Genomic DNA, 23,332 nt, shown 5'->3' with positions numbered 1-23,332 from the left:
GACTGGGATGGACTGGGATGGACTGGGATGGACTGGGAGAGACTGGGATGGACTGGGAGGGACTGGGATGGACTGGGATGGACTGGGAGGGACTGGGAGGGACTGGGATGGACTGGGAGGGAACTGGGATGGGATTGGGAGGGACTGGGATGGACTGGGATGGACTGGGAGGGACTGGGAGGGACTGGGATGGGATTGGGATTGGACTGGGACAGGGATAACTGGACCCCATAACCCCTTCCCAGTAGCTCCCAGTTCCCTCCCAGTTCCCCTCAAATCCCTCCCAGTCCCTCCCAATCCCATCCCAGTCCGTCCCAGTTCAATCCCAGTGTGTCCCAGTTCCTTCCCAGTGCCTCCCAGTCCCTCCCAATCCCCTCCCAGTGCCTCCCAGTCCATCCCAGTCCAATCCCAGTTCATTCCCAGTCAATCCCAGTCCATCCCCAGTGCCTCCCAGTTGCCTTCCAGTCTGTCCCAGTCTATTCCCACTCTATCCCAATCTCCTCCCAGTCCATCCCAGTCCCTCCCAGTCCCTTCCAATCCCCTCCCAGTGCCTCCCAGTCAGTCCCAGTCCACTCTCAATCCCTTGCCAGTGGCTCCCAGTGCTCCCAGTCCACTCCCAGTCTGTCCCAATCCCCTCCCAGTCCCTCCCAATCCCCTCCCAGTCCATCCCAGTCTGTCCCAGTCCATTCCAGTCGCCCTCAAATCCCTCCAAACCCCTCCCAGTTCCCTCCCAATCCCCTCCCAGTCCCTCCCAGTCCCTCCCAGTCTGTCCCAGTCCCCTCCCAGTCCCTCCCAGTCCCTCCCAGTCCATCCCAATCCCCTCCCAGTCCCTCCCAGTCCCTCCCAGTCCCTCCCAGTCCCTCCCATTCCCTCCCAGTCCCACCTGCTGCCCGCGGTTCTGGAAGTGGTGCCCGGCGTTGGCGATCACCTGCTCGTCGCTCAGGGCCCCGTACGGCTGCTCCCGGCAGCGCGTCAGAACCTCCCACAGCGTCACCCCGAAGGCCCAGGCGTCGCTGGCCGGGCTGAAAGTTCCCTAAAATCCCAAATTTAGGGAATTTGGGAATTTTGGGGGATTTTTTGGGAATTTTTTTGGAGTTTTTAGGCGTTTTTGGGGCGTCGGGAAGTGGAAATTTGGGGTTTCAGGAGCTCCCACAGCGTCACCCCGAAGGCCCAGGCGTCGCTGGCCGGGCTGAACGTGCCCTAAAATCCCAAATTTGGGGGATTTTGGAAATGTTGGGGATTTTTGGGGGATTTTTCGGGAATTTTTTGGGAATTTTTTTGGAGTTTTTAGGCGTTTTCGGGAAGCCGGGAAGTGGAAATTTGGGGTTTCGGGAGCTTCCACAGCGTCACCCTGAAGGCCCAGGCGTCGCTGGCTGCGCTGAACGTGCCCTAAAATCCCAAATTTTGGGGATTTTGGGAATGTTGGGGATTTTTGGGGGATTTTTCGGGAATTTTTTGGGAGTTTTTTTGGAGTTTTTAGGCGTTTTTGGGGCGTCGGAAAGTGGAAATTTGGGGTTTCAGGAGCTCCCACAGCGTCACCCCGAAGGCCCAGGCGTCGCTGGCCGGGCTGAACGTGCCCTAAAATCCCAAATTTAGGGAATTTGGGAATTTTTGGGGATTTTTTGGGAATTTTTTTGGAGTTTTTAGGTGTTTTTGGGAAGCCGGGAAGTGGAAATTTGGGGTTTCAGGAGCGTCACCCCGAAGGCCCAGGCGTCACTGGCCGGGCTGAAAGTTCCCTAAAATCCCAAATTTTGGGGATTTTGGGAATGTTGGGGATTTTGGGGGGATTTTTCGGGAATTTTTTGGGAATTTTTGGGAGTTTTTTGGGAATTTTTTGGAGTTTTTAGGCGTTTTTATGAAGTCGGGAAGTGGAAATTTGGGGTTTCGGGAGCTCCCACAGCGTCACTGGCTGGGCTGAAAGTTCCCTAAAATCCCAAATTTTGGGAATTTTGGGGATTTTGGAAATGTTGGGGATTTTTTTGGGATTTTTTGGGAATTTTTTGGGAATTTTTTTGGAATTTTTGGGGAGTTTTTAGGAAGTCGGAAAGTGGAAATTTGGGGTTCCAGGAGCTGGCTGGGCTCAACGTGCCCTGGAATCCCAAAGTTGGAAATTTCCCCGTTTTTCTTTTTTTTCCCCCAAACCCTCAATTTTTTTCCCAAATAATCCCAATAATTTTGCAATTTTTTGCCCCCCCAAAAAATCCTTTTTTTTTCCCCAAAAAAAATCCAATTTTTTTCCAATTTTCACCCAAAAAATCCCATTTTTTCACCAAAACTTCAAATTTTTCCCCGTTTTTTTCCCCAAAATCCCAATATCCATTTTTTCCCAAAAACACCCCATTTTCCCTCCTAAATCCATTCGTTCTCCAAAAACCTCAATTTCCCCCAATTCCTTTCCCATTCCCCCCAAAAAAATCCCATTTTTTCACCAAAAATCCCATTTTTTCGCCAAAAATCCCAATTTTTCTCATTTTTTCCCCAAAATCCCACTTTCCCCCCAATTTTTTCTCCTAAATCCATTCTTTCTCCAAAAACCTCAATTTCCCCCAATTCCTTTCCAATTCCCCCCAAAAAAATCCCATTTTCCCCCAAAAAAAACCCAATTTTTCACCATTTTCCCCATTTTTTCCCAAAAAACCCCATTTCCCCCCAATTTTCCCTCCTAAATCCATTCCTTCTCCAAAAACCTCAATTTCCACCAATTCCTTTCCCATTCCCCCCAAAAAATCCCATTTTCCCCACCAAAAAAACCCCATTTTTTCACCAAAAATTCCCATTTTTTCGCCAAAAATTCCCATTTTTTCGCCAAAAAATCCCATTTTTTTTCAATTTTTTCCCAAAATCCCGGGTTTTCTCCCCAAAGCTCACCCAGAGGATGCTCTCCCAGGCCATCCAGCGGATGGGCAGCAGCGCCCGGCCGCGCACCCGGCAGTACTCGGTGCCGTAGAGGCTCCGGCTCATCCCAAAATCGGCCACTTTGACGCGCAGCCCCGGCCCCACCAGGCAGTTCCTGGTGGCCAGGTCCCGGTGCACGAAGTTCCGGGCGCTCAGGAAACGCATCCCGGACGCGATCTGGGCGCCCAACTGCACCAGCGTGCCCAGGCTGGGCGGGGAAATTCAGTTTTTAGGGGTTTTCCAAAAAAATTTGGGTTTTGCCCCAAAAAAATCTGATTTTTCGGGGATTTTTGGTGGTTTTTTCCTCAAAAAAATCAGATTTTTCGGGGATTTTTTGTGGTTTTTTTATCCCAAAAAATGGCTTTTTTTTCCCCCAAAAAATTGCTTTTTTCCCCCAAAAAATCTGATTTTTCTGGGATTTTTTGCGTTTTTTTCCCAAAAAAATGCGATTTTTCTGGGATTTTTTGTGGTTTTTTCCCCCAAAAAATCCGATTTTTCTGTGATTATTTGGGGTTTTTTCCCCCAAAAAATCCGATTTTTCGATGATTATTCTTGTGTTTTCCCCCCGAAAAAATCGCTTTTTTACCCAAAAAAATCTGATTTTTCTGGGATTTTTTGTGTTTTTTTCCCTAAAAAAATCTAATTTTTCTGGGATTATTTGCGGTTTTTTCCCCCAAAAAACCACTTTTTTCCCAAAAAAAATCTGATTTTTCTACAAGTATTTGCAGTTTTTTTCCCCCCAAAAAATCACTTTTTTTTCCCCCCAAAAATTGCTTTTATCCCCAAAAAATCCGATTTTTCTAGGATTATTTATGGTTTTCTTTCCCCCAAAAAATCTGATTTTTCGGGGATTTTTTGTGGGTTTTTTCCTCAAAAAAATCGGATTTTTTGGGGATTTTTTGCATTTTTTTTCCCCCCAAAAAAATGTCTTTTTTCCCCAAAAAAATCCGATTTTTCGGGGATTTTTTGTGGTTTTTTCCCCAAAAAAATCTGATTTTTCTGGGATTTTTTGCGGTTTTTCCCCCCAAAAAATGGCTTTTTTCCCCCAAAAAAATCCGATTTTTCTGTGATTATTTGGGGTTTTTTCCCCCCAAAAAATCCGATTTTTCTACAATTATTTGGGGTTTTTTCCCCCCAAAAAATTGCTTTTTTTTCCCAAAAAAATAGCTTTTTTCCCCAAAAAATCCGATTTTTCTACAATTATTTGTGGTTTTTTTCCCAAAAAAATCTGATTTTTCTACAATTATTCATGGTTTTTTCCCCCAAAAAATCTGATTTTTCTAGGATTATTCCCATTTTTTTCCCCCAAAAAATCCGATTTTTCTACGATTATTCACGGTTTTTTCCCCCAAAAAAATCACCTTTATCCCCCCCAAAAAATCCAATTTTTCTAGGATTATTCGCATTTTTTTCCCAAAAAAAAAGGCTTTTTTACCCCAAAAAATCTGATTTTTCTACAAGTATTTGCAGTTTTTTTCCCCCCAAAAAATCACTTTTTTTTCCCCCCAAAAATTGCTTTTATCCCCAAAAAATCCGATTTTTCTAGGATTATTTATGGTTTTTTTTCCCCCAAAAAATCTGATTTTTCGGGGATTTTTTGTGGGTTTTTTCCTCAAAAAAATCTGATTTTTTGGGGATTTTTTGCATTTTTTTTCCCCCCAAAAAAATGTCTTTTTTCCCCAAAAAAATCCGATTTTTCGGGGATTTTTTGTGGTTTTTTCCCCAAAAAAATGCGATTTTTCTGGGATTTTTTGCGGTTTTCCCCCCAAAAAATGGCTTTTTTCCCCCAAAAAAATCCGATTTTTCTGTGATTATTTGGGGTTTTTTCCCCCCAAAAAATCCGATTTTTCTACAATTATTCGTGGTTTTTTCCCCAAAAAAATGGCTTTTTTCCCCCAAAAAATCTGATTTTTCTGGGATTTTTTGCGGTTTTTTTCCCCAAAAAAATCTGATTTTTCTGGGATTTTTTGTGGTTTTTTAATCCAAAAAAATCCGATTTTTCTGGGATTATTCTCAGATTTTTCTCCCCCCAAAAAATAGGGGTTTTTCCCCAAAAAAATTGCTTTTTTCCCCCCAAAAATCGGATTTTTCTGCATTTGGAGTGGGCGTGGCCCACCCAGGCGTGAGGGGAATGTGGGCGTGGCCTTTTCTTCGTGATGGGCGTGGCTTAATTATGGAGTGGCTTCTCTTAAAGGGCCAGAACCCCAAAAATGACAACACAAAATGATTTGAACTGGGCGCGGCCGCAGCGGGCGTGGCCCGGCCAGGTGTGAGGGGGATGTGGGCGTGGCCTTTTCTTGAGTGATGGGCGTGGCCTAATTCTATCAGGGCTTCTCTTAAAGGGCCAGAACCCCCAAAATTACAGAAAACCCAACTCCGAATGGGCGCGGCCACAGCGGGCGTGGCCCGGCCAGGTGTGTGAGGATGTGGGCGTGGCCTTTTCTCGAGTGATGGGCGTGGCTTAATTATGGAGTGGCTTCTCTTAAAGGGACAGAACCCCCGAAATTACAGAAAACCCAACTCGGAATGGGCGCGGCCACAGTGGGCGTGGCCTGGCCAGGTGTGTGTGTATGTGGGCGTGGCCTTTTATCGAGTGATGGGCGTGGCCTAATTATATCAGGGCTTCTCTTAAAGGGCCAGAACCCCTGAAATTACAACCGAACCCCAACTTTGTGGTGGGCGTGGATGGAGTGGGCGTGGCCTGGCCAGGTGTGTGAGGATGCAGGCGTGGCCTTTCCTTCGTGGTGGGCGTGGCTTAATTCTATCAGGGCTTCTCTTAAAGGGCCAGAACCCCCAAAATTACAGAAAACCCAACTCGGAATGGGCGCGGCCGCCGCGGGCGTGGCCCGGCCAGGTGTGTGAGGATGTGGGCGTGTCCCCACCTGAGGGCGTGTCCCCGGGCCCCGCCCAGGAACTGGTGGAGGTCTCCGTGCTCCATGTACTCGGTGACGATGCACAGGGGCCCGGGCCCCCCGCACACGCCCAGCAGCCGCACGATGTTGGGGTCCCGCAGCCGCCACAGCGCCCGCGCCTCCTGCAGGAAATCGCGCCTGGGCGCGGCCGGGGGCACAGGTGAGGGCACCTGGGGGCACCTGGGCACACCTGGGTAATGCCCTGGGGATGCCCTGGGTACACCTGGGGATGCTCTGGGGATGCCCTGGGCACACCTGGGGATGCCCTGGGCACACCTGGGCACACCTGGGCACACCTGGGCATGCTCTGGGTACACCTGGGCATGACCTGGGGATGCTCTGGGTACACCTGGGGATGCTCTGGGGATGCCCTGGGTACACCTGGGGATGCTCTGGGGATGCCCTGGGTACACCTGGGCATGACCTGGGCACACCTGGGTACACCTGGGGATGACCTGGGCACACCTGGGGATGCTCTGGGGATGCCCTGGGTACACCTGGGGATGCTCTGGGCACACCTGGGTACACCTGGGGATGCTCTGGGCACATCTGGGGGCACCTGGGCACACCTGGGGATGCTCTGGGGATGCTCTGGGGATGCCCTGGGTACACCTGGGGATGCTCTGGGCACACCTGGGCACACCTGGGGATGCTCTGGGGATGCCCTGGGTACACCTCGGCATGACCTGGGCACACCTGGGGATGCTCTGGGGATGCTCTGGGCACACCTGGGTACACCTGGGGATGCCCTGGGCACACCTGGGGATGCTCTGGGGATGCTCTGGGCACACCTGGGTACACCTGGGGATGCCCTGGGCACACCTGGGCACACCTGGGCACGCCCTGGCGCCAGGTGAGGGTGCCTGGAGGCACCTGGGCACACCTGGGGAGGTTCTGGGTACACCTGGGGATGCCCTGGGCACACCTGGGTCCCTTTGGCCACCCTCCAGTACCCTCCTGACTCCTCCCAGTCCCTCCCAGTGCATCCCGGTATCCCCAAATATCCAAATTTTTCCCAAGTTTTCCCAATTTTCCCCCATTTCTTGCCCCAAACCCCTCTCCCAATCTCTCCCAGTCCCCGCCAGTCCATCCCAGTTCATTCCCAGTCCATTCCCAGTCCCTCCCAGTTCATTCCCAATCCCAACCAGTCCCTCCCAAGTCATTCCCAGTTCATTCCCAGTCCATCCCAGTTCATTCCCAGTCCCCGCCAGTCCCTCCCAGTCCCTCCCAGTCCCTCCCAAGTCATTCCCAGTTCATTCCCAATCCCCCCCAATTCCCCCCCAGTCCATTCCCAGTCCCTCCCAGTCCATCCCAGTTCATTTTCAATCCCTCCCAATTCATTCCCAGTCCCTCCCAGTCCATCCCAGTTCATTCCCAGTCCCTCCCAGTCCCTCCCCAGTCCATCCCAGTCCCTCCCAAGTCCCCCCCAGTCCATTCCCAGTCCCCCCCAGTCCCTCCCAGTCCATCCCAATTCCCTCCCAGTCCCTCCCAGTCCCCTCCCAGTCCATCCCAGTTTCCCTACCGGGCGTTTTTGGTGGCGTCCGGTCTCAGCACCTTCACCGCCACCAGCAGGGGGCGCTCCGTGCCCGAGGGGGCGGGGCTTGAGCCGGGGGGCGGGGCCAGGCCCAGGGTGTGGGGGGCGATGACCTCACACAGCAGCACCTGGGGGCGGGGCCAAATGAAAGGGGGCGTGGCCAAACGCTTGAGAAATGGGTGGGTGTTCAGAAATGGGGCGGGGCTAAGAAACAGGGGGCGTGGCCTCAGTGTGGGTGGGTGTGGCCAAATTAATGGGGTGGAGCATTAAAAAGAGGCGGAGCCAATTCAATAAGGGACGCGGTTAATCCATAGTGGGCGTGGCCTTGCTAAGGGGCGGGGCTAAACCACACATGGATGTGGTAAATAATTTAGAGGCGGGGCTAAAGCTCTTTAGGGGCGTGTCTAAGACATAACGGGTGTGTTCTCATTGTGGAGGCGTGGCTTGATGCCGGGGGCGTGGCTTACCTCTCCAAACTGCCCCTCCCCCAGCTTCTCCCGGAAGCGGAGGCGGTCCCGAGGGAAGGTGGGGAGGGCGGGGCCGTGGGCGGGGCTGTGGGCGGGGCCAGCCAGGGCGTAGGCGGAGCCTCCGGTGACGTCAGCCTCGGCGTAAGCCCCCGCCCCCACCTCGGGCTCACCTGTGCAGGTGGGAGGGGCACAGGTGAGGTCATGGTGGGTGTGGCCAAAGTGGGCGTGGCCTTCCCTGAGCCTCACCCTTACCGTCGGTGTTGATTGGCTTGGCAGCATTGGGCGGGGCCAAGGCGAGGCCTCCTATTGGCTGAGCGTAGGTGGCCAGAAGAAGCCGATAGGCCGGGTTGGCTGGGGGGGGTGTGGCCAGAGAGGGGCGTGGTCATAGAGGGGGTGGGGGTTCCCCCTCCTCCTCCATTCCCGAGGGATTTTTTGGGCCAATTTTGAGCCTTTTCCTCATTCCCGGACTGAGTTTTTTTGCAGATTTCAGACAAAAATAAAACTGGGGGGAAAAAAATCCTCCCTCCCTCCTTTTTCCCCTCCCTTTTCCTCCTTTTTTCCCCCCTCTTTTTCACTTTCTTTCCCCTTTTTTTCCTTTTTTCTTTCCCCCCATTTTTTCCCTTTCCCCCTCCATTTTCCCCCTTTTTTCTTTTCCCCATTTTCCCCCTTTTTTCCCCTTTTTTCCCTTTTTGGCTCTCCTCTTTTTTCCCTCTCTTCCCCTTTTTTCTTTTCCCCATTTTTACCCTTTTTTCCCCATTTTTCCCCCGTTTTCCCCCTTTTCTCCCTATTTTCTTTTCCCCTTTTTTCCCGTTTTTGTTCTCCTCTTTCTTCCCCCCTCTTCCCCCATTTTTCCCTTTTTTCTTTTCCCATTTTCCCCTTTTTCCCCATTTTTTCCCCATTTTTCCCCTTTTTTCCCCATTTTTTCCCCGTTTTTCCCCTTTTTCCCCATTTTTTCCCCATTTTCCCCTCTCTCACCAGCCCCGGGGGGCACCGGTGCCAGTCGGGGCCGTGCCCGGGTGGGTTCCTGGTACTCCCCACTTCCGCTTCCGGTTCCACTTCCGGGTCCGATCCCACTTCCGGTTCCGGTTCCACTTCCGGTTCCGATCCGCTCGTAGCGGGGTCCCCCTCCCGTGGCGTTGTTGATGACCACGGTGTCCCCCGAGAGCTGCACCCGCAGCGCAGCCTCCGCCCCGCGGCCCTGAGAACCGGGAAAAACCAGTAAAAACCAGTAAAAACCAGTAAAAACCAGTAAAAACCAGTAAAAACCAGTAAAAACCAGTTAGAGCCCATTAGAACCAGTTCGGACCAGTTAGAACCAGTTCAACCCCCCAGTTCTGACCCCGGTGTCCCCCGAGAGCTGCACCCGCAGCGCCGCCTCCGCCCCGCGGCCCTGAGAACCGGGAAAAACCAGTAAAAACCAGTAAAAACCAGTAAAAACCAGTAAAAACCAGTAAAAAATAGTAAAAACCAGTTAGAACCAGTTAGAGCCCATTAGAACCAGTTCAGACCAGTTAGAACCAGTCCAGAGCAGTAGGAACCAGTTCAGGGCAGTTAGAACCAGTTCAGCCCCAATTTAGGGCTGTTAGAACTGGTTCAGACCATTAAAAACCAGTTAGAACCAGTTCAGACCACTTAGAACCGGTTCAGCTTCAGTTGGGACCAGCTCAGACCAGTAAAAACCATTAGAACCAGTTCAGCCGCAGATAGAACCAGTTCAGACCAGTTAGAACTGGTTCAGACCATTAAAAACCAGTTAGAACCAGTTCTGAGCAATTAGAACCAGCTCAGACCAGTAAAAACCAGTTCAGCCCCTTCCAGTCCCTCCCAGTCCCTCCCAGTCCCTCCCAATCCCCTCCCAATCCCCTCCCAGTCCCTCCCAATCCCTTCCAGTTCCCCCCAGTTCCCTCCCAGTCCCTCCCAGTCCCCTCCCAGTCCCCCTTTAACCCCTCCCAGTCCCTCCCAATCCCCTCCCAATCCCCTCCCAGTCCCTCCCAGTTTGATCCCAGTCCCTCCCAGTCCCTCCCAGTCCCTCCCAATCCCTCCCAGTCCCTCCCAGTCCCTCCCAGTCCCTCCCAATCCCCTCCCAATCCCTCCCAGTCCATCCCAGTCCCTCCCAATTTCCTCCCAGTCCCCCTTTAACCCCTCCCAGTCCCTCCCAGTCCATCCCAGTTTGATCCCAGTCCCTCCCAGCCCCGCCCACTCCCCCTTTAACCCCTCCCAATCCCTCCCAGTTTGATCCCAGTCCCTCCCAGTTTGATCCCAGTCCCTCCCAGTGACCTTGCCCATTGGCCCGGCCCCTCCACGCCGCAGGACGAGGATGACGATGGCGAGCAGGAGGAGGACGATGATGGCGCCCAGGCACCCCAGCAGCGCCGGCGGCTGCCCCGCCTCGCCCTGGGCCACGGGCGGGACCCCGGGGGCTGCTGGGAGGAGAGGGAGGCGTGGTGGCCACGCCCACCTCCGATAAGCCACGCCCGTTTAATTCCCAACCCCTAGAACCTTACACAATTAAGCCCCGCCCATTTACATGGTCGTTATTCTACACCCCGCCCAATTAAACCCCACCCATTTAACCCTCAGTTAAGCCACACCCCATTAAGCCCCGCCCAATTAAACCCCACCCATGTAACCCTCAGTTAAGCCACACCCCATTAAGCCCCGCCCAATTAAACCCCACCCATGTAACCCTCAGTTAAGCCACACCCCATTAAGCCCCGCCCAATTAACCCCACCCATTTAACCCTCAGTTAAGCCACACCCCCTTAGGCCACGCCCAATTAAACCCCACCCCTTTAAGCCCCTCCCAATTAAGCCCCACCCACTTAATCTCCCATATTAAGCCCCTCCCAGTTAAGCCCCACCCACTAAATCCCATCCCAATTAAGCCCCACCCACCCAAGCCCCTCCCAGTTAAGCCACACCCACTAAATGCCATCCCACTTAAGCCCCACCCACTAAATCCCATTCCAATTAAGCCCCACCCACTAAATCCAGTCCCAGTTAAGCCCCACCCACCCAAGCCCCTCCCAGTTAAGCCACACCCACTAAATTCCCTTCCCAGTTAAACCCCACCCACTAAATCCCATCCCAATTAAGCCCCACCCACTCAATCTCCCATATTAAGCCCCTCCCATTTAAACCACACCCATCTAAGCCCCGCCTACCCAAGCCGGTGACATTCGTGGCCCCGCCCCCGTCGCGGGCGTTTTCCAAGATGGCGGAGGAGGGGTCAGGGGTCGGGGGCCACCCGCTGGCACCCATGGGGTCGTCCAGCACCTCTGGGGGCGGGGACAGTCATTGATGACATCATCAACGGTCAATGATGTCATCAACAGCCGGTGACATCATCGGCAATAGCACCATGAACGATCAAAGGCGTTACCGTGAAATCGATGACGTCATTGATCGATGATGACCTCAGCAGTCAACCAATGACGTCATCACCCAACGACTGACCCCAACACCCAACCGTTGACCCCATGACCCAACCATTGACCCCAACACCCAATGGATGACCCCAATACCCAACTCTTGACTCTATGACCCAATGAATGACCCCAACACCCAACCATTGACCCCAACACCCAACCATTGACCCCAACACCCAATGGATGAACCCATGACCCAACCATTGACCCCAACACCCTATGGTTGACCCCAACACCCAACCGTTGACCCCATGACCCAACCAATGACCCCAACACCCTATGGTTGACCCCATGACCCAACCGTTGACCCCATGAGCCAACGAATGACCCCAACACCCAATGGATGACCCCATGACCCATCCGTTGACCCCATGACCCAACCGTTGACCCTATGACCCAACCATTGACCCCAACACCCAACCATTGACCCCCATGACCCAACCATTGACCTCAACACCCAATGGATGACCCCATGACCCAACCGTTGACCCCACCACCCCACCTGAGACGAAGGACACCTCACTGAAGAGCATCCACTCGGCGCCGAAGAAGAAGCGGCACTGGATGAAGCGGGCGCGGCGCCCGCCCAAGGGGACGGTGACCGAGCGGGCGCTGGGGTCCTTGGTGGCCCCGGCCAGGCTGTGGGTGACCACCAGGGGCTCCCAGGCCGTGGCCAGGACCTTCTTGAAGCGACACTCGACCGCCCGGAAGATTCCGACGCCGCGCGTGTGGAGGTTGTTGCAGTGGACCTGGGAGGGGGCGGTGATGGGACATCCCATGATGCCCTGGGGCAAGGTGACCAATCCAGAGGGACATCCCTGACCCCAGGATGGGCCTGACCTGGTGCCCACCCATTGGTCCATCCACAACTGACCAATCCCACAATCCCCAGCATCCCAAATCTCCCAGAACTTCCATTTCCCACCTTCCCATGATGCTCTGGGGCAAGGTGACCAATCCAGAGGGACATCCCTGACCCTGAGCTGGACAGTGGTCGCGTGTCTGTCCATCCACAGCTGACCAATCCCACAATTCCCGGCGTCCCAAATCTCCCAGAACTTCCATTTCCCACCATCCCATGATGCCCTGGGGCAAGGTGACCAATCCTGACGTTCTCCAGAAGAACACCCCTGACCCCAAGCTGGGCCTGACCTGGTGCCCACCCATTGGTCCATCCATGGCTGACCAATCCCACAATCCCCAGCGTCCCAAATCTCCCAGAACTTCCATTTCCCACCTTCCCATGATGCCCTGGGGCAAGGTGACCAATCCTGACGTTCTCCAGAAGAACATCCCCGACCCCAGGATGGGCCTGACCTGGTGGCCACCCATTGGTCCATCCATAGCTTTACAATCCCACAATCCCCGGCGCCCCCAGGCCTCCCAGCATGCCCTGGGGCACCTGCATGGCGTGGAAGGTGCGGAGCTCCTGGAACTCGAACTCCAGCTCCACGTGGGGGTGGGGCCCGGGTGGGCGTGGCCACCCCACGTAGTCGTAGCCCGGCCACAGGCGGCGCTCGCGCGTCCTCAGGAAGTCATCGAGGCCCAGGACCCCGTCCGAGAGCTGGCCCAGCCCCCCGAAGTGCAACCTGGGCAGGTGGGACACACCTGGATATGGGGATTGTCCCGTCCCACCCACCTGGAGATGCCCCAGTGACACCTGGGACAGTTTGGGGACACACCTGGATATGGGGATTGTCCTGTCCCACCCACCTGGAGATGCCCTGGGGACACCTGGGCAGGTGAGACACACCTGGACACCACAATTGTCCCATCCCACCCACCTGGAGATGCCCCAGGGACACCTGGACACCACAATTATCCCATCCCACCCACCTGGAGATGCCCCAGTGACACCTGGGACAGTTTGGGGACACACCTGGATATGGGGATTGTCCCATCCCACCCACCTGGAGATACCCCAGGGACACCTGGACACCTCAATTGTCCCATCCCAAACACCTGGAGATACCCCAGGGACACCTGGACACCTCAATTGTCCCATCCCACCCACCTGGAGATGCCCCAGGGACACCTGGGACAGTTTGGGGACACCTGGGGAGGGGTTGGGTGCAGGAATTTTGGGAATTCTTGGGGCAGGTGACCCCTGGAGATGGTCTGGGGACACCTGGGGACACCTGGGGACACCTGGGGACACTCACGGGCCGGCGCTGAAGCCGTCGTAGGTGGAGTCGTTGAGGACGATGGGGACGGGGTCCAGGGCCATGACGTGACCCCGCGGCGCCGTGTAGGACAGGAGCCCGGCTGGGGACAGGGACGGGGGCGTGTCACCGCAGGGTCACCGCGGGGTCACGGCGGGGTCACGGCGGGGTCACCAGGAGGTTAACATGGGGGGACGTGGCCATGGAGGGGCCACCACAGCTTTGAGGACACCCAAGAGGTGGCAATGGGTGGGGCAGGGGGGCGGGGTGGCAGTGATGATGTCATCAAGCAAACGTTGACCTTATGACCCGACCATTGACCCCCAACACCCAATGGATGACCCCAAAACCCAACCATTGACACCACCACCCAATGGGTGACCCCAACACCCAATGGGTGACCCCATGACCCAACCGTTGACCCCAACAGCCAATGGGTGACCCCATGACCCAACCATTGACCCCAAAACCCAACCGATGACCCCATGACCCAACGGATGACCCCAACACCCAATGGATGATCCCATGACCCAACCGTTGACCCGAAAACCCAACCATTGACCCCACCACCCAATGGGTGACCCCAAAACCCAACCGTTGACCCCAACACCCAATGGGTGACCCCAACACCCAATGGGTGACCCCAAAACCCAACCATTGACCTCATGACCCAATGGGTGACCCCAAAACCCAACCATTGACCCCATGACCCAATGAGTGACCCCAAAACCCAACCGTTGAACCCAACACCCAATGGATGATCCCACCACTCAACCGTTGACCCCAAAACCCAATGGGTGACCCCATAACCCAACCATTGACCCCAACACCCAACTGTTGACCCCAACACCCAATGGGTGACCCCAAAACCCAACCATTGACCCCAACACCCAATGGATGATCCCACCACTCAACCGTTGACCCCAAAACCCAATGGGTGACCCCAACACCCAACCATTGACCTCATGACCCAACGGGTGACCCCAAAACCCAACCATTGACCCCACCACCCAATGGGTGACCCCAATACCCAATGGGTGACCCCAAAACCCAACCATTGACCACATGACCCAATGGGTGACCCCAACGCCCAACTATTGATTTCATGACCCAATGGATGACCCCAACACTCAACCATTGACCCCAACACCCAATCGTTGACCCCATAACCCAACCATTGACCCCAACACCCAATCGTTGACCCCAACACCCAACCATTGACCCCACCACCCAACCATTGACCCCACCATGACCAAACCCCAACCCCGGTGCCCCCAGGGCCACCACCAAGAGCCGCCTTGGGTGAAGAACACGACCATGGGCGACCACCACCCCTTCAGGGCCACCAGTGGGGTGGGACAGAGGTGCCACAGAGGTGACACGGAGGTGACAGGGAGGTGACAGGGAGGTGACACGGAGGTGACACGGAGGTGGCACGGAGGTGGCGCTCACCCTCCCAGGGGCAGCCGTAGAGCTCGAGGCGCAGGCAGACGCTCATGGCGCGCGGCGCCCGCGGGTACACCCGCAGCGCCCGCGCCACCGGCGCCGGGGACAGGTCCTTGAGCACCACGCCCTCGGGGTCCTCGTTGCCACCGATCACCTGCGGGGGACACCGAAAACCGCGGCCGGTGGCACCCGAGGGGACGCTGGGGGTCCCTTGGGATCTGTCACAGCCCCGGAAGTGCCCGGGATGTCCCCGAGGTCCCCTTGATGTCCCCAACGTCCCCCCAATGTCCCCCAATATCCTCCCAATGTCCCCAAATTCTCCCCATGTCCCCAAATTCCCCCAATATCCCCAACACCTTCAACGTCCCCAAATCCCCTCGACACCCCCCAAATGTCCCCAATGTCCCCAAATCCCTCCAATCCCCAAAATGTCCTCAATGTCCCCAATACCCCCAATGTCCCCAACACCCCCAGTATCCCCAAATGTCCCCAAATTCCCCCAATGTCCCCAATCCTCCCAATGTCCCCAAATCCCCTTGATGCCCCCAATGTCCCCAACACCCCCAGTGTCCCATAATCCCCTCAATGTCCCCAGATTCTCCCAATGTCCCCAACACCCCCAATGTCCCCGACGTCCCCAACACCCCCGACGTCCCCAAATCACCCCAGTGTCCCCAATCCTCCCAAAATTCCCTCAATGTCCCCAATCCCCTCAAATGTCCCCAACACCCCCAATGTCCCCAATATCTCCAACACCCCCAATGTCCCTAATCCCCTCAACGTCCCCAACACCCCCGACGTCCCCAATCCTCTCAACGTCCCCAACAAGCCCAATGTCCCCAATGTCCCCAAATCTCGCCAGTGTCCCCAACGCGTCCAACACCCCCAATGCCCTCAATGTCCCCAATCCCACTGATGTCCCCAATGTCCCCCAATGTCCCCCAATGTCCCCAATCCCCTCCATGCCCGTAATCCCCTCAAATGTCCCCAATCCCCCCAATGTCCCCAATGTCCCCAGATTCTCCCAATATCCCCAACACCCCCAATGTCCCCAATCCCCCAAATGTCCCCAACACCTCCGATGTCCCCAAATCCCCCAGTGTCCCCAGTCCTCCCCATATCCCCAATGCCCCCAATCCCCTCAACGCCCCCAACACCCCCGACGTCCCCAAATCCCCCAATCCCCCCAATGTCCCCAATGTCCCCAACACCCCCAATGTCCCCAATCCCCCCAATGTCCCCAAATCCTCCCAATGTCCCCAACACTCCCAAATCCCCCAATCCCCTCAACGCCCCCAACACGCCCGATGTCCCCAAATCCCCCCGATGTCCCCAAATTCCCCCGATGTCCCCAACGTCCCCAACATCCCCCAACGTCCCCAACATCCCCAAATCCCATCAACACCCCTGACGTCCCCAACACCGCCGATGTCCCCAATGTCCCCAAATCCCCTACACAGCCCTGATGTCCCCGGTGTCCCCAACGCCCCCAATCCCCCCAATGTCCCAAAATCCCCTCAAATGTCCCCAAATGTCCCCGATGTCCCCAAGGCCACCTCGGCTCCCCAGCGGTCCCTCCAGCGCAGCCAGCGGCGCCGGTCGCGGCTGTAGCGCAGCCGGTACTGCCGGGCGAACTCGCGGCCGTGTCCCCCCGCGTGGCGTCCCTGCGTCCCCACCAGCGTCACCAGGTGCAGCCGGCCCAGGTCCACCTCCAGGAACTCCTGCTCGGCCGGGAACACCGGCCCCGCCGGGCACCAGGCGCCGTCGCCGTCGCTGCGGCCCAGCCTGGGGACGTTTGGGGACGTTTGGGGACACTTGGGGACACTTTGGGACATGAGGACACCTGGGATTTGGGGATATTTTGAGGTTTGGGGACGCCCAGGGGACATTTTTGGGGACGTTTGGGGACGTTCGGGGTGGTCGGGGATGTGGGGAAGGCCAAGGAGTTTGGGGACGTTTTGAGGTCTGGGGACACCCAAAGGACATTTGGGGACATCTGGGGACACTTTGGGACATGAGGACACTTGGGATTTGGGGATATTTTGAGGTTTGGGGGCGCCCAGGGGACACCTGGGGACACCCGGAGGACATTTGGGGACGTTTGGGGACATTCGGTGACGCTCGGGGTGGTCGGGGATGTGGGGAAGGCCAAGGAGTTTGGGGACGTTTTGAGGTTTGGGGACACTCAGGGGACACTTGAGAACACCCAGGGGACATTTAGGGACACCCAGGGGAGATTGGGGACACTTGGGGACACTTGGGAACACTTGGGGACACTTGGGAATGGGGGAACATCCAGGGGATTTGAAGACTTTGGGGGTTTGGGGACATTTTTGGGGACGTTTGGGGACACTCGGGGTGGTCGGGGATGTGGGGAAAGCCAAGGAGTTTGGGGGCGTTTTGAGGTTTGGGGACACTCAGGGGACACTCAGGGAACACTTGAGGACACCCAGAGGACGTTTGGGGACACTTGGGGACACCTTGGGACATGAGGACACCTGGGATTTGGGGATATTTTGAGGTTTGGGGACGCCCAGGGGACATTTTTGGGGACGTTTGGGGACGCTCGGGGTGGTCGGGGATGTGGGGAAAGCCAAGGAGTTTGGGGACGTTTTGAGGTTTGGGGACACCCAAAGGACATTTGGGGACATCTGGGGACACTTTGGGGACATGAGGGACACCTGGGATTTGGGGATATTTTGAGGTTTGGGGGCGCCCAGGGGACACCTGGGGACACCCGGAGGACATTTGGGGACGTTTGGGGACATTCGGTGACGCTCGGGGTGGTCGGGGATGTGGGGAAGGCCAAGGAGTTTGGGGACGTTTTGAGGTTTGGGGACACCCAGGGGACACTTGGGGATACTCAAAGGACACTTGGGGGCATTTGGGGACACTTGGGAATAGGGGAAAACCCAGGGGATTTGAAGACGTTTGGGGGTTTGGGGACACTTGGGGACACTTGGGAATGGGGGGACACCCAGGAGATTTGGGGACATTTTGGGGCTTGGGGACATTCAGGGAACACTGGGGATCCATACTGGTCCATGCCAGTTTATACTGGTCTATACTGGTCTATATTGCTCTATACTGGTTTATAGTGATCCATGGTCCATACTGGTTTATACTAGTCCATACTGATCCATACTGGTTTATACTGGTTTATACTGGCCCATACTGGTTTATACTGGTCCGTACTGGTTTATACCAGTTCATACCGGTCCATACTGGCCTATACCAGTCTATACTGGCCCATACTGGTCTATACTGGTCCGTACTGATCCATACTGGCCTATACCGGTCCATACTGGTTTATACCAGTCTATACTGGTCCATACTGGCCCATACTGGTCCATACTGGTCCGTACTGGTTTATACCAGTTCATACTGGTCCATACTGGTCTATACTGGCCCATACTGGCCCATACTGGTCTATACTGGTCTGTACTGGTCTATACCAGTCTATACCGGTCCGTACTGGTCTATACCGGTCCATACTGGTTTATACCAGTCCATACTGGTCTGTACTGGTCCATACTGGTTTATGCCAGTTCATACTGGTCTATACCGGTCCATACTGGTCCATACTGGTTTATGCCAGTTCATACTGGTCTATACCGGTCCATACTGGTCCATACTGGTTTATACCAGTCCATACTGGTCTATACTGGTCCATACTGGTCCGTACTGGTCTATACTGGTCCATACTGGTTTATACTGGTGCGTACCGGCCGTGGCGGGCGGCGGTGGAGTCGGACCAGGCGCTGGAGGCCGAGAGGCGAAAGTCGGGGATGGTCCCGTCCTCCATGCCCAGAGCGAAGCGACAGCGGCCTGGGGACAGAGGGGACACCGAGGGGACATTGGGGACATTGGGGACATTGGGGACACGGAGGGGACATTGGGGACATTGGGGACACTGAGGGGACGCTGAGGGGACATTGGGGACAGAGGGGACACCGAGGGGACACTGAGGGGACATTGGGGACACTGAGGACAGAGGGGACACCGAGGGGACATTGGGGACATTGGGGACACTGAGGGGACACTGAAGGGACATTGGGGACACTGAGGGGACATTGGGGACATTGGGGACACTGAGGGGACACTGAGGGGACATTGGGGACATTGGGGACACTGAGGGGACACTGAGGGGACATTGGGGGGACATTGGGGACACGGAGGACAGAGGGGACACCGAGGGGACATTGGGGACATTGGGGACACTGAGGGGACACTGAGGGGACATTGGGGACACTGAGGGGACATTGGGGACATTGGGGACATGGAGGGGACACAGAGGGGACATTGGGGACAGAGGGGACACGGAGGGGACACTGAGGGGACATTGAGGGGACACTGAGGGGACATTGGGGACACTGAGGGGACACGGAGGGGACATTGGGGACATTGGGGATGCTGAGGGGACATTGGGGACATTGGGGACACTGAGGACATTGGGGACATTTGGTGACACTGGTGACATTGAGGACATTGAGGGACATTGGTGACATTTGGGGACATTGGGGGACATTGGTGACATTTGGTGACATTTGGTGACATTTGGGGACATTGGGTGACATTGAGGACATTGAAGGACATTTGGTGACACTGGTGACATTTGGTGACACTGGTGACATTGGTGACACCGGTGACATTTGGTGACATTTGGTGACATTGGGTGACACCGGTGACATTTGGTGACATTGGTGACACCGGTGACATTTGGTGACATTGGTGACACCGGTGACGCTCACCCAGGTCCGGCGCTGTCCCCTCCGTCCCCCTCGGGGTCCCCTCGGCCACCCCGGCCAGCAGCAGGAGGGGGAGGGGCAGCGGCAGCGCCCCCATGGCCCCGCCCCCGAACCCGGGGATACTGGGAGGGAACTGGGAGGGACTGGGAACGAACCTGGAATGAACTGGGAGTGACTGGGAGGGACTGGGAGGGACTGGGAGGGACTGGGAGGGACTGGGAATGAACTGGGATGGACTGGGATGGACTGGGATGAACCTGGGATGGACTGGGATGGACTGGAATGAACTGGGAGGGACTGGGAGGGACTGGGATGAACTGGGAGTGACTGGGAGGGACTGGGAGGGACTGGGATGGACTGGGATTGACTGGGAGGGACTGGGAGGGACTGGGATGGACTGGGATTGACTGGGAGGGACTGGGGTGGACTGGGATTGACTGGGAGGGACTGGGGTGGACTGGGAGTGAACTGGGAATGAACTGGGACGGATTGGGATGAACTGGGAGTGAACTGGAATGAACTGGGATGGACTGGGAATGAACTGGGATGGACTGGGAGGAACTGGGAGGAACTGGGATGAACTGGGATGAACTGGGAGGGACTGGGAGTGAACTGGGAGGAACTGGGAGGGACTGGCATGAACTGGGATGAACTGGGAGGGACTGGGATGAACTGGGAGTGAACTGGGAATGAACTGGGATGAACTGGGAGTGAACTGAGATGAACTGGGATGAACTGGGAGTGAACTGGGATGAACTGGGAGGGACTGGGATGAACTGGGAGGAACTGGGGTGAACTGGGAGGGACTGGGAGGGACTGGGATGAACTGGGAGGGACTGGGAGCACTGGGAGCCCCCCCCTGCAGCTGCTCCCAGAATCCTTTGCTGGAATTCCCCCCTCCCCTCCCCCCACAACAGCTGCAGAGGGGGCGTGGCCTCGCCCAGACCCCACCCCTTCATTTGCATAAAGATAAATATTCATTAGCCTTCATTAGAACCCCCCGGGAGGGACAAAACCGGCCCCAAATGTCCCAAAATCCGCCCAAAATCGCTAAAATTTCCCTCAAATTCCCCCCAAAAACTTCCAAATTTCTTCCAAATTCCCCCAAAATTCCCTCCAAAAACTCCCAAAGTCCCCCCAAAATTCCCAATTCTCCACAAAATTCCCCCCAAAATCCCCAAATCCCCCCCAAATTCCGCCCCAAATCCCCCCAAAACTCCGGATTTCCCCCCAAAATCCCTCAAAATTACCCCAAAAATCCCCAAATTTCCCCCAAAACCCCAAATTCCGCCCCTAATTCCCCCCAAACTCCCCCTCAAATTCCCAATTTCCCCCAAATCTCCCCAAAATCCCCCAAAATTACCCCAAAAATCCCGAATTCCCCTCAAAACCCCCAAATTTTCCCCCAAATTCCCCCAAAACTCCAAATTTCCCTCCAAAACCCCCAAATTCCGTCCCTAATTCCCCCCTCAAATTCCCAATTTCCCCCGAATTCCCCCAAAATCCCCAAATTCCCCCCAAGACTCCAAATTTCCCCCCAAACTCCCCCTAAAACTCCAAATTTCCCCCCAAATTCCCCCAAAATTCCCAATTTTTCCCCCCAATCCAAATTTCCCCCAAAATTCCCCCAAAAATCCCCAAATCCCCTCCCGAAATCCCCCCAAAACTCCAAATTTCCCCCCAAAATTCCCCCTCAAATTCCCAAATTTCCCCCCAAACTCCCCCTAAAACTCCAAATTTCCCCCCAAATTCCCCCAAAATTCCCAATTTTTCCCCCCAATCCAAATTTCCCCCAAAATTCCCCCCCAAATTCCCAAATCCCCCCCCAAAAACCCCAAATTTCCACCTAAATTCCCCCCAAAACTCCCAAATTCCCCCCCAAAACCCCCCTAAAATTCCCAATTCCTCCCCAAACTCCCCTCAAAACCCCCAAATTCCTCCCCAAATTCACCCCAAAACCCCCAAATTTTCCCCCAAAACCCCCAAATTCCGCCCCAAACTCCCCCTCAAATTCCCAATTTCCCCCAAAATCCCCCCCAAATTCCCAAATCCCCCCCAAAAAACCCCAAATTTCCCCCCAAATTCCCCCAAAATTCCCAATTTTTCCACCCAAACTCCCCCCAAAACTCCAAATTTTCCCCAAAATTCCACCTCAAATTCCCAATTTCCCCCGAAATTCCCCCAAAAATCCCCAAATCCCCTCCCAAAATCCCCCCAAAACTCCAAATTTCCCCCCAAACTTCCCAATTTTTCCCCCCAAAGTCCCCCAAAACTCCAAATTTCCCCCCAAATTCCCCCAAAATTCCCAATTTTTCCCCCCAAACTCTCCCCAAAACTCCAAATTTCCCCCAAAATTCCCCCTCAAACCCCCAAATTTCCCCCCAAATTCCCCCCAAACTCCCCCCAAAACTCCCCAAACTCCCCCCAAAATTCCCAATTTCCCCCAAAATTCCCAAATTTCCCCCAAATTTCCCTGCCCGGTTCCCACCGCTCTCCTCGGCTCCTCCCGGTCGCTCCCAAATCCCCCCCGGACCCTCCCAAAATCCCGAAATTCCCGGGACCTCCCCCCTCGGGTGGGGGCTCCAGGGGGGCTCCCGGAGCCCGAATTCCCGCGAGAATTCCCGAGGAAAATTCCCAAAAAAAATTCCCTAAGAAAACCCCAAAAAATGGGGAAAAAAACCCCCAAAAAATGGGGGAAAAAACCCCAAAAAATGGGGAAAAAAACCCCAAAATGGGGAAAAAAACCCCCACAAAAATGGGAAAAAAACCCCAAAAAATGGGAAAAAAAACCCAAAAAATGGGGAAAAAAACCCCAAAAAATGGGAAAAAACCCCCAAAAAATGGGGAAAAAAACCCCCCAAAATTGGGAAAAAAACCCTAAAAATGGGAAAAAAAACCCCAAAAAATGGGGAAAAAACCCCCCAAAAATGGGGAAAAAAAACCCCAAAAATGGGGGAAAAAACCCCCAAAAAATGGGGAAAAAACCCACAAAAATGGGGAAAAAACCCACAAAAATGGGGAAAAAAACCCCAAAAATGGGAAAAAAAACCCCAAAAATGGGGAAAAAAAACCCCAAAAAATGGGGAAAAAAACCCCAAAAATGGGAAAAAAACCCCCCAAAATGGGGAAAAAAACCCCCAAAAATAGGAAAAAAAACCCCCAAAAATGGGAAAAAAACCCCAAAAAATGGGGAAAAACCCCCCAAAAAATGGGAAAAAACCCCCAAAAATGGGGAAAAAAAACCCCCAAAAAATGGGAAAAAACCCCAAAAATGGAAAAAAAAAACCCAAAAAATTCCCCAAATTTTGGGGTTTTTGAAAAGGGGAAAAAAGCTCAAAATTGGGATTTTTTTGGGGAATTTTTAGACCCAAATTCCTCCAAAATTCCGATTTTTTTGGGGGGAGATTTTTTTACTCCCCCCCTCAAAAAAACCCCCAAATATTCCCATTTTTGTTCCCCCATAATTCCAATTTTTGGGATCATTTTATGCCAAAAATTCCCGTTATTTTAGAGCTTTTTAGTCCCAAATTCCCGCAAAATTCTCATTTTGGGACCTTTTTAGTCCTCAAAGTCTCATTTTTTAACTCCAAAATCCCCATTTTCATCCCCCAAATCCCCATATTTTATTCCCCAAAATTCCCAAATTTTTCCCCCAAAATTCCCAAATTTTTCATCTCCAAAATCCCCATTTTTAATCCCCAAAATCCCCATTTTTAATCCCCAAAATTTCCAGTTTTAAC

At 54.4% G+C, this 23,332-nt stretch overlaps 1 protein-coding gene across 6 annotated transcripts in view; it reads right to left on the bottom strand.

The window, feature by feature from the left end:
- Positions 1-22,450, bottom strand: part of LOC139586265 (epithelial discoidin domain-containing receptor 1-like) — a 31,773-nt gene extending 9,323 nt beyond the window's left edge. The window contains exons 1-17 of one of the 6 annotated variants that reach the window (XM_071419547.1): positions 22,081-22,450; positions 19,596-19,747; positions 18,570-18,672; positions 16,401-16,629; positions 14,851-14,998; positions 13,399-13,501; positions 12,639-12,825; positions 11,739-11,985; positions 10,973-11,086; positions 10,086-10,231; positions 8,784-9,006; positions 8,061-8,159; positions 7,809-7,978; positions 7,330-7,469; positions 5,778-5,945; positions 2,869-3,103; positions 884-1,033 (exon numbers count right to left, since the gene is read on the bottom strand). In XM_071419547.1, coding sequence (XP_071275648.1) covers positions 884-1,033; positions 2,869-3,103; positions 5,778-5,945; positions 7,330-7,469; positions 7,809-7,978; positions 8,061-8,159; positions 8,784-9,006; positions 10,086-10,231; positions 10,973-11,086; positions 11,739-11,985; positions 12,639-12,825; positions 13,399-13,501; positions 14,851-14,998; positions 16,401-16,629; positions 18,570-18,672; positions 19,596-19,689 — 2,556 coding nt within the window. In that variant the 5' untranslated portion in view covers positions 19,690-19,747; positions 22,081-22,450. Of the gene's footprint in view, positions 1-883; positions 1,034-1,070; positions 1,579-2,868; positions 3,104-5,777; positions 5,946-7,329; positions 7,470-7,808; positions 7,979-8,060; positions 8,160-8,783; positions 9,007-10,085; positions 10,232-10,972; positions 11,087-11,738; positions 11,986-12,638; positions 12,826-13,398; positions 13,502-14,850; positions 14,999-16,400; positions 16,630-18,569; positions 18,673-19,595; positions 20,011-20,061; positions 20,483-22,080 lie in introns of those variants that run through there. The other 5 variants (XM_071419542.1, XM_071419544.1, XM_071419543.1 and 2 more) reach the window with 5 other exon arrangements.
- Between the last annotated feature and the right edge of the window lie 882 nt (positions 22,451-23,332).

This window comes from Agelaius tricolor, unplaced genomic scaffold, assembly GCF_023055355.1.
Source record: "Agelaius tricolor isolate 1412-34295 unplaced genomic scaffold, bAgeTri1.0.p SCAF_110, whole genome shotgun sequence".
Taxonomy (NCBI): domain Eukaryota; kingdom Metazoa; phylum Chordata; class Aves; order Passeriformes; family Icteridae; genus Agelaius; species Agelaius tricolor.
Note: the sequence above shows the minus strand (reverse complement) of the source record. Positions and strands in the feature narration are given on the sequence as shown.